The sequence below is a fragment of the Corapipo altera genome, unplaced genomic scaffold (assembly GCF_003945725.1).
Source record: "Corapipo altera isolate COAL_440 unplaced genomic scaffold, ASM394572v1 22b, whole genome shotgun sequence".
In the NCBI taxonomy this organism is placed as follows: domain Eukaryota; kingdom Metazoa; phylum Chordata; class Aves; order Passeriformes; family Pipridae; genus Corapipo; species Corapipo altera.
In genome coordinates this window covers 531,608-542,733 of record NW_020884876.1, presented here as the reverse complement: position 1 = coordinate 542,733, position 11,126 = coordinate 531,608, and the positions used below count along the sequence as shown (strand labels likewise).

The 11,126-nt window shown below is 38.0% G+C and overlaps 1 protein-coding gene across 1 annotated transcript; it reads left to right on the top strand.

The window, feature by feature from the left end:
* Positions 1-387: 387 nt before the first annotated feature.
* On the top strand, positions 388-4,933 carry LOC113943947. Its single transcript, XM_027636382.1, has 2 exons — positions 388-825; positions 4,429-4,933. The coding sequence occupies exons 1-2, from the start codon at positions 556-558 to the stop codon at positions 4,792-4,794; spliced, it is 636 nt and encodes a 211-aa protein (XP_027492183.1). The 5' UTR covers positions 388-555; the 3' UTR covers positions 4,795-4,933.
* The last annotated feature ends 6,193 nt before the right edge of the window (positions 4,934-11,126 follow it).

Here is an 11,126-nt window from a genome sequence, read left to right as displayed (position 1 = left end):
TATTGTTTTCTACTGACTGTATTAAAAGAAGACTACTATATATTAAAAATGAATCAATACCATTTTGATGAACTCAGCATTTCTTCAAAAGAAAACTAAATTTGGTATATTTCCTATTTATGCTAAATTGCTGTAAGGTAGCTAAGCTGGCTCATTTGCTTTGTGTGATGTGAAATTTTAAGGTTTATGTCTTTGTAGTACGGCTGATGTCATTAGGGACCTAGGAGGAAAGGCTGAGAGAGCTGGGACTGCTTAGGCATGACAGAGGGATTGGAACTAGAATATCTTTAAGATACCTTCCAGCTCCAGCCATTCTATGGTTCTATGATTCTATGACGTGTAAGAGCTGGGAACTTCCCAAGAACATGGTCGATATGCAAGGTTTTTTTGCTGTCTCTATGTCACCAATTATGACATAGTAGATCTTCCTACATGCTCAAGCAGAAACTCCTGCCTATGGCTTAAGAAACGTCTGCCACCAGAATGCCAGCACAGATATGCAGAGCTCTCTGAAGGGGATCATTTTCCCGTTACTATATAAGGGCACTTCCAATCATGACCACTCTCTTGTCTTCTATGGTTGCCCTGTTGCCTGGAACGATACTCATTTTTGGCTTGATTGCTGTGTTCTGTGTCCTGCTTTTCGACACAAGACCTGCTCGTGGGGGAACAAAGATAGTCAGGAAGTGCAATAAATCAGGAAAGACTGAATATTACATCTATAATGTAGTCACCAACCCAAATGCAACTCAAGGAGGTACTGAATTTGATACAGCTGATTTACTAGTCAAGCTGGCCAAGGAGATCGGTCCTGATTCGAATGTGGTGGGTACCAGGATTTTTATTATTACTGTTATTATTACCATTTCATCTTCATCATCATAATTATCAATTTTTGTTTTGTTGTTGTTCCATGGTCAATTTCAAGTAGAGTTTAACTCTACTTTTAATTCATCTTGATAGGCAGGACAAACAAAGGGATAGCTCTACTGAAAGCAGTGGAAGTTCTTTGTAATGCTTATAAGCTGAGTTCTAGAAGTACTTAAAAATGTCGTATATTGATTATAGATCAAGCATTTGCAAATAGTTCATCAGGTTTGAGAAAAAAGTGAGTTGGATGATTTCAGATATACCTCTTGAAAGACATTAATAAATTTTAAGTTATGTAAGATATGTTTTATGGTTTTTTGAACCTGAAAATGTCAAAGGATGGTAAAAAACCCCAAACCTATGGGCAACATGAATTGTCACTTAAAAGTCCTTTCATGTTACTCTCTATTGTTTTGCTATTTTTGTTGTTTTTTTTTATTATTTTATTTTAGTGATGTAAAATATTCCCTTTTTTTAATTTTATGACTCTGTAAATAGAAGATCTGAGGTATTCTACAGGTGTTTGAGATGGTGTTAACTTGAAAACTATGCATAACTTTATAGAAATGGGTGATTTCCTCATCAGTATTTCTCCCTTTGGTGAAATTCAGACAGGAAATAATTTTGAAAATTGTAATATTGTTTTGTTTGTGAGCTGTAACTTAGTTCTGTTCCAAAAAGGAGGAGTTCAGGCCTTGCCAATGCATTACATAACATAATTTAAATAGTGAAATTTGTATTTAAATTTGGTATTTCTGTGTCTCTGAATATGAAGGCAGGACTGACAAGGTAGAGTTTGTTTGTATGTTTAAAGGATTTGTAATGGATGAAAATGTTCTGTGCTAATCTCATGTATTTTTTACATGTATATGTACGTACACTTAGACATATATATCATGTATTTGTATATATACCCTGGAACACGGCTTTTTTAGATGACAGGCTAATCTATTCAACTCTAGAATTTAAGTTTTTACTTCTTAAAAAATAGATGTTTATTTGCCCCTTCTAATCATCCTTCCATAAATCTGCTCTATTTTAATTCCTTTTATTATTATGATTATCACCAAAAAAATGGTACTGTTTATGTTTAGTGAAAACTTAAAAGTCTACAGTTCTTTGTGGTATAAATTCACTTGGACTTCATCTACCAGGCTTCAGAGGTTATATCATCTTTTAATCTGGACCCTTCTTCCTCAGAGTTACAGATCAGGGAAAGAATGCAAATCTGTAAATATATATGTGCACATACATATGCATGTGTGTACATATATATATGTATACTGCAGGTGCTGGAGTCCATCGGTGCTGGTCACTTTTTAAATTTCACCTCCTAAGGGCACAGTAGCAGGCAATTCTTAAGAGTCAGAAGTCAAGTAGATGAAGCAGACGGCTGGCTTGACTGAACAGGGATCTTTCCCTTGGAAATAAGGCAAAAAAGGAAGGTGTATGCCCAGCAGAAGCAAGGTCGAGTAACATGGGGAGAAGTTAGAGATGCTGCTTGCCGCTGTAGGGAGAAAATTCATGTGGCCAAAGCTCAACTGGAGTTGAAGTTGACCAGAAATGTAGGGGACAATAAAAAGAGGTTTTTCAAACATATTAATGGCAATAAGCCCTATAGAAATATCATCAACCCATTACAGAATGAGGATGATCACCTCACAAACAGGGACAGAGACAAGGCAGAGGCATTTAATGCTTTCTTTGCCTCTGCAACTCCAGATGCATGTCCAGACTGGGGAATGAGATGCTGGAAAGCAATGCTGCAGAAAGGGACTTGGGGGTCCTGGTCGATGTCAAGTTGAATATGAGTCAGCAGTGCCCGGGCAGCCAGGAGGGCCAACCATGTCCTGGGAGGCATCAGGCAAAGCATCACCAGGCAGTCGAGGGAGGGGTTTGTCTTGTTCTGCTCTGCACTGGGGTGGGCTCCCCTAGAATATTGTGTGCAGTTTTGGGCACCACAATGTAAGAAAGATATTAACCTCTTAGAGAGCGTCCAAAGGAGGGCAATAAAGATGCTGCAGGGTCTTGAGGGGAAGCTGTTTGAGGAGCGGCTGAGGTCAGTTGGTCTGTTCAGCCTGGAGAAAAGGAGACTGAGGGGAGACCTCAATGTAGTTATAACTTCCTCATGAGGGAAAGAGGAGGGGCAGGCACTGATCTCTTGTCTGTAGTGACCAGTGACAGGACCCGAGGGAATGGCCTGAAGTTGTGTCAGGGAAGGTTTAGGTTGGATATTAGAGAAAGGTTTTTCACCCAGAGGGTGGTTGGGTGTTGGAACAGGCTCCCCGGGGAAGTGGTCACAGCACAAAGCCTAGGAGAGTTCAAGAAGTATTTGAATGATACTCTCAGGCACATGGTGTGACTCTTGGGGATGGTCCAGTGCAGGGCCAAGAGCTGCACTCGATGATCCTTGTGTGTCCCTTCCAATGATATCAAAGCATTTTACCCAAAACAAACACAATGAGGAAATCCAAGCACAAAATATTTATTGTAAAGCTATCTAATAGCACTGTCAATAAACCAAATTTTTACCAGAATGAGAAAGTATTAGGCTACTTCTTCTACTGAGAAACCTGTAAAATGTGCTTCTGTCTATTTAACATAGATGTATATTTTTATTTTTATCTCATTTTCTTATAGCATCTATCTACTGATTCAGGACATGCTAACACAGAACACAACTTATTGCAAGAAGCCACTATTTTATACTAGGGTCCAGAGATGGCAGTTGCACTCCATGTGCATAATAAAGCTGTCTTTTCTCAAAGGTCTTGCAGTGTGTAAACTTTGAACAGATATCATTTTTAGGTACTGCTATTTTCTATAACAATGCATTGTGAAATATAATGATGAAGTAAAATCTTTTCACTCTTAGAACCATTAGTGGTAATATAAGTCCCTTAGACAAACAACAGAAATACTGTTTCTGGTCCATTTAAAACTGCTGAATACATTATGAAAATGAATAGGAGAAAATTAATCTGCCACAGTAGGTGGTAACTTTGCAAAGTAATCTCACTTCTCCGCATTTCTGTTGCACAGAACTCTATAGATAAAAGAAAGAAGGGGAAAATAGCTTGTTATTATGTAAGTGGGAATAGTTTGTTTGTTTGCTAGTATACACTGTCTAAATATTAACCAGAGAATTGCAGAGACTACAAGAGCTCTTTCTGATCTTTATGGTTTTTTGTATGGGCAAAACCAGATATGACAGAAACCAGTTGTGAATTGGATTTTCAGATGCTAGCACAATATTAATTAGAGTAGGTAGAATAACCATGAGCTAGTGATCAACTCGACATCTTTTAGGTGAAGGAATATAACTTCTGTTACCAGTACTTACCAGACTGTTTTCCACCCTCATAGAAATGGATGCTAATATTTCCTTTTGATTAGAACTGTAAACATGACTATGTTTTGAGAACCGACAATAAATTTTACTAGGACGGGTAAGTGCTCTTCTCCTGCGTCATTACCACCAGAATACTGGGATGAACCTGTTCTTTATTAAGACCTCAGACTTAATTAACTTAAATTCATTTGTTTTCACTTACAAAGTATCTGAAGATCTGTCCAAAAAAGCGGATCTTGCCTGGCACCTCATCAGAAGAGGATCCTAGCCACAATACATGGCATGTTCAAATGAAAACTAATGCCCCGGAGGACAGCAGTTCAGATGAGGAAAGTTATGTTTTGACTTGTGAAAAGGTGAATGACAACTGCATCTTAATGACATACACTGAGCAAAATGAACCCCCTGTCCAGAACTTGCAGGACATTTTATGGTTCCTCCTGGAGACATTTTGTGGCACTTCCCAGAAGAGAGATTATGTGAGATCCACCAACGTCGGTAGGAACAGAAAGACCAAGAGGGTGGCAAAAGCCAAGCCAAGAAGGCAGCAAAAGCGAAGCCAAAGAGAGTGAGCCTACCCTGTTATCAGCTTGGCAACTTGCCCTTCCACAGCATTCAGCGCAAAGAACCTACTCTTCTTCATCACCTAAGAACTAAGCTTTCTGGTGTGTTTCTCATTGCTTCATTAAAAATTCACTATGTTTAACACTCCTGGAATTTATTTATAGCTTATTATGTTTAAAAGTATAGTATTATACACAAAATTTTATATATTATGTAAAATTATATACTCATATTGTATAATTGACAACCAAATTCACTGTTTTAACTACAGTGAAGAGGAAACTATGGGAAAGTAAATGTTTTTATTTTTACTTTACTTTACTTTACTTTTGAGAAGTAGAAATACTGAAGGAAAAAAGGATTTTCTCTTAGTTTTAACAAATTTAAGTATCTTCTACTAATTGATACCTGGACAAACATTCCCACTGCTGGGGGAAGTAGCTGACAATTATTTTTAAGCCTACGTTTACTGTTCTAACATTAAGATAACATGCACCTGTTACTTTCTACTTGGATAAACTATTGCTGTGTCTGAAGGCAAGCTTAATTTTTGTGCATTCCAATTTATCTGTGGAGAAGTTGTGCTGTGAATAAGTGGTTAGGCCACTTAAGGATCACCATTAGAGGTGAACTTCAATAGGGTTCAGTGGCAAGGCTGATTCTATTACTTACTGCATAGATGAAGTATACATAAGAAAACAGATTAAAATCAGTTTAGAAAGATTTACATGGAGACTGGTTTTGGCAGTCTGGCCTACCCCAATAAGGCCTAGAATCCAGTCAGAGAATGCATACAATGCAAGCTATCATGCAAGTTATCTGTGGTGAGTTACAGCTGGCTCCAGCCTAGTTCACCAACCTTCAAACACACATCCTGCTTTTTGACACGGGATTTCACAGATAAGCTGCTTACTGGCCTGTAAAACTATGACTACCAGTCCATCACTTTGTAACTATAAAACCTGTATCTGACTTTCATATGGCAGATTCTTCCACATACTTACTTCAAGTGTGGAGCTTCTGCCATGAAGCAGGGATGTCTCTTCATGGTTACTCCCCAGGGCGCAAGAGAAAGAGAAATCTGCCTGCTATCTTGTATGGTATCTCTCTGTATCTCTCCTTAATGATTTTTTCTTTTGCTAGCTTTGATGCAATTGCTTTAATAGAATTGCTTTGATACAGTGCACTATACTACTTAATGTTGTATTATACTCTACTAGAAGGTTTTTAGCATTTACACTGTGTAATAAATAACTCTGATTAAGATCTTTTGTCTGTTCACTTGTCTGTCTTTTCATTTATCATAATAAATAATTTATTTTATATAAATATATCCTATTTGCCATCATTAAAACCTGTGAGAGAAAGTGATTTAATTACACCTCTCTAATTCCTTAAATTTAAACTGTTGACACAATTTGAGTTTAAGATAGGATTCAGCTGCACCTGGACCCTTTTCTGAGAGGGAGTTTAGAAAGCAAGGGAGTCCTTTCTGCACCTTGTGACTCAACAAGAGGGCTTCTTTTATAATGTTGTCTAAGCTTTCCACTTCCACCTGTGACACTGGTGATGCAAGAGGGTAAGGGTGCAAAGGATATGGACAAAAATACAAGGGCGCAAATGGGTTTAGCAGCACTTAAGTAATGATTAATTTAACATAAGGTTATTCAATAGAATTTGCTACAATTATAACTGACTTAATTATAGATTCATAATAACCTTCATACCATAATAAATTGCCATACACACCCACAGGCAAAATTATGTATACATCTGTATCTATGTGTGTAAAGACACCTATCAAAATTTTCCCTTGTGTTCAGTGAAATACACCAAATCCCTTAACATTTCTCAACAGCCATTGGGTTGCTCCTTTAAGAGTGTGTGTGTGCATGCGCTTCATCCACCTAGGCCTCATCGTCAGCAACAATCTTTCGAGTATGGTAACTTGAGGGTCCATGAGCTCTGAGAGGTATCCCATTCAGAGGGAGTTGCTGGTGCAGCCCACTTTTCCAGGAGAGTTCAAAAAGCCTTACCTAGGACTGCTCTTCATAGGGTCACAAGATGACTGGCTTCAGTAAGTTTCCATCCAGGCCATAACCCAAGTTGGTAGCTACTGTAGTTTCCAAGCCATTTGGAAATAATTTCCAAAACTCCAGCAACAATGGTGCTGTTCCACTTGGGCTATGATTCAGGTAGGCAATGTTCCAAGGCTGTTAGGGTGTGGCTGATTATCCTTCAACTCCAATTTTGAAATACTTTGTGAATTTCAGGAGTAGTCTACAGTTGTGAAATGACAGTTTGCTATTTCTGTAACTTTAAGATGGTGTTTGGTAATACAAGAGTGTCTCCCATTAACTCAAACATTCATGATGAGGAGGTAGCCTTTCAGTGCACGGAATCTGATTTAGGTGAGGCTTCAGCAGTGTTTATCTTCCTGGCTGGGATTTCGATTGTTAAATATCTTTTGAGTAATTCCCTCTTCAGAATCCAGGGCTACACACACAAAGTCTGGAGCTGAAAAAAAGAAGTTCCAGACAATAAAAGAGATACTTCTGGGGCACAGAAATATGGCCAAGGACTGCCACAGTCTGACATATATTCAATGCAGTAGAGTTTGCCCTCTGTAAGCAACACTGTACGTGGAAATTCAGAAATATCAACTGGAAGCTTTTTTGTTGACTGATCTCTTGAACTTTCTTTACATTTAACATGTTCTTGGGCACTTCCTAGTTTGGAGATACTACAACATGGTTTGCTGATAAAATTGAACATCTTCTTTTTTAAGACATATGTTTCCTTACTGGAGACTAGCTTCGTCAGCTTTTTCACCCTAAATACCTTGTCATGAGAATGTATATTGCCCTTAAATTAATGAAGAACTCATGGAGTTTCATCAGCCTCATGACTGGCCATTAGAGCAGTTCTGCAGGGCTCCATTTTAGGTCCAGTGCTCTTCAGCATCCTCATAAATTAGTTGGATGCAGGACCCACAGGTATACTAAGTAAATTTGTGAACGATACTAAACTGGGAGGAGCTATTGACTGCTTCAAGGGCAGTGAGGCCCTCGACAAATTAGAAGTCTGGAAATTCATCAGTTGTGTGAAGTTTAACAAGGTCAAGTGCAGTATTCTGCACCTGGGACAAGGCAATCCTAGTTGTGTATCTAAACTAGGGAACAAGATGCTGGAGAGCAGCACTGTGGAAAGGGGCCTGGGGGTCCTGGTTGACAGAATATGAATTATTAGTGCCCTGGCAGCCAGGAGGGCCAACCATGTCCTGGGGGGATCGCCAACAGGTCAAAGGAGGTGATTGTCCTCATTGCAATCTTCAACATTCTCCTGAGGGGAAGGGGAGGGGCAGGCACTGATCTCTTCTCTGTGGTGACCGGTGACAGAACCCGAGGAAGTGGTGTGAAGCTCTGTTGGGGTGTTTAGTTTAGATATCAGGGAAAGGTACTTCATCCAGAAGGTGAAGCTGGTCCAGTCGGACGCTGGAACAGGCTCCACAGAGAAGTTAATCACAGTACCACACCTGCCAGAAGCATTTGGACAATGTAGTCAGGCATATGGTGTGATTCTTGGGGCTATCCTGCTCAGGGTTAGGAGTTGGCTTTTGATTATCCTTGTATATCTCTTCCAACTCAGGATATTCTATGAGACTATAATGCATGTGAGATATACTTACATTAGCTGTAAGTTCTTCTCACTGTAGTGTGATTACATTTTTTTTGTGACAGATAGAGGTCCAAGGAGGACAATGCTGTTTGCTCTGGAGTGGCAATATCTTCCTTCCATTCTATTACCAGGACCTGCTAAATATTTATACACCTTTTAATCTAAAAAAAAAGTGAGTTTTTTTCTTTAAATGCTTTTTGTCTTTTTTTGACCCTCTAAGTATCATTGAAAGCTTTTTGCATCATTTAAAAGACTCTCGTATGAGCTTTCAGATTCCAATCTCTGTGAAAAGAAAAATATGTACCGGAAAAACGAAAGGATTTTTGAATAAAAATCTTATTTTAACATTAAAGATCTTCTCAGATTTATGGGAAAGATGCTATTCCAGTTCTTTTTGTTTACAGTAATTCTTGGGAAAATGATAGTTTAGATTGATTGCTAGGTTATTTAAATTCCTGAGCAATTAAATTAGTGTGGAATAGGTGCTTTGTTTCCCTTTAATTTTAAAACATTTTCTAATATTGAGATGAATTACTTTGCTCCTCTAGAAACATTTTGAAGATCAGGGAAGACCATATATACAAAAGTTTTAACAAGTACTTAAACCATTAAAGATCAGTCCACACCAACTGTTTTAATGATTCGGTTCACTGTCAGGGTGAAATTAAATGAGAAATCTCACATTGCAGTCTTTCATAGTTATGGTTGATCTAACCTATCAAGCCTTCTCAGGCCTGTGTTGACTACCTTCTCAACACTTTACCATCTCAATTTTATGTAGCTGGAGAAATACTGTTTTGCATGTCTTCCCCACACTACCCTAACCTACTCACTCTCAGCCTATCTCATCTGTTCCAGCAACCTTTAGATAGCTGACAGATGTATTGGTATCTCATTATCTTTAGCTTCCTCATTTTGCACTTCCTCCTTTACAATTCCTCCTCTTTGCCAGAAACTGTCAAGCAAAATTAAGTGTTTGATCACACAATCATAAAATCATTAAGGTTGGAAAGACCTCTAACATCGAGTCCAACCATTGACCTCACACTGCCTGGTCCACCACTAAACCATGACCCTAAGCACATTATTAGTGTCATGACAGTTATGCACTCAGCATGCTGCAAAAACTCAAAATTTATTTAGTTTTTTGGGTTGGTGGTTTGTTTGGGTTTTTTTAAGTTTGTGATGTTTTTTCTTTTTTTTTTGTAAGATATCTTTACTTAGGTAAGCAAAATGTCTGTTTTGAAACTTTCTCAGCTGTGGATAGACTTCAGTACAATGTTTATCTCAGAAGTATACAGTATAGTAGGTGTAATAGCTTCTTACATCTCTTTATGTGAAGAAATGAATCCCATGCTGACTCCATAATTGGTTGTGTAAACTTAAAAGTATTTTTGGGGAGAGGTGGTTGGAAATCTGAAGAGCTGAGAGGTTGTTGTCAGTGCTGGCAATGAATGATCAAAACCTCTGTTCCACTGAAAGATAAGGAAGAGGTGATACACTCTCCTCCAGTGTGCTATCTGACATACTAACCTGATTTGCTTCTGATTGATACTCTCTGCAGCAGCAGAAAATTAAACACTGGTGGCTGAATATCTTGCTCATTCATCAGGATGTGTTGTGCAGAGATAGCCACTCTGGACTGTTCTCTAGCTATGAATAATAAAATAATAAGCTCTTAGGAAAAAAAAGTAACTTAATTTTACTCCAATAATAGAATAGTTACCCATTATTTAAAAAATAATAATAATAATTGTTGGTTAGCCAGACTTGGAAATGACTCCAAGGAAAATGAAGCCTGGTTCTTAATGACTGTTCTTCTTTCAAGAACAAAGTTTACCTGCTTTCTTAGAGCAATCTACTTTGCTCTGGTAGTATGCCAATGTTTCCTTCAGTGACTTCAGGCTACATTTTGCTTTCCTTCTTATTTGTTCAGTATATGTAGACATGAACATATAATGTATCTCATAAAAAACCCCTTTCACAAGAATCTGAAAAGACCTTGATGTGGGTCATTATAATAATTTTATGATAGTTATACCTCTTTCCTATCTCAGTGATTATTTTTGTTATTATGATAGATTAAAAGATTGAGGAGGTTAATTTAATGAAAGAAAAAGTTATTTACTGAAAGAATAATTGAAATCTAGATGGGATCTGATACTTTTGACAACAGAGGACTAATTCATAATGTCTAAGGCCAACACAAGTAACAAAAAGAGCAAACATTGAATAAAAGCTAAACTGTGGTAAGATGGCAAAACTGTAGATATTGTTTTACCAACTTCCCAGAACTAGCACATCCAAATTTAACCTGATTTACAATATCTGATCCACAGAAAGAGATTTCTAATCAGGATCAGATAGTTTCAGAGAGGTTTTGAGCTCTGTCAGTTTGCAGAACATAGGACTTAGACTTTTCCTCATATTGCAGAATATAAAGCCTTAGCTCTGACTTGGCTTAGTCATATACAGTGCAAAAACTACGCTCTTTCCTCACTGTCCCTTCATCACTGCCTTCAGGCTTGATAGTTGATACTTTGACAGGATATTAATAATCCGTGCAGCTCTATAGGGAATAGTAAGATTATTTCCAGCCTAAATGGCAAACTTTGCCGAGACAAAGTCACTATTAGGGCTGTTAGGACTTGTAAACTTTAGT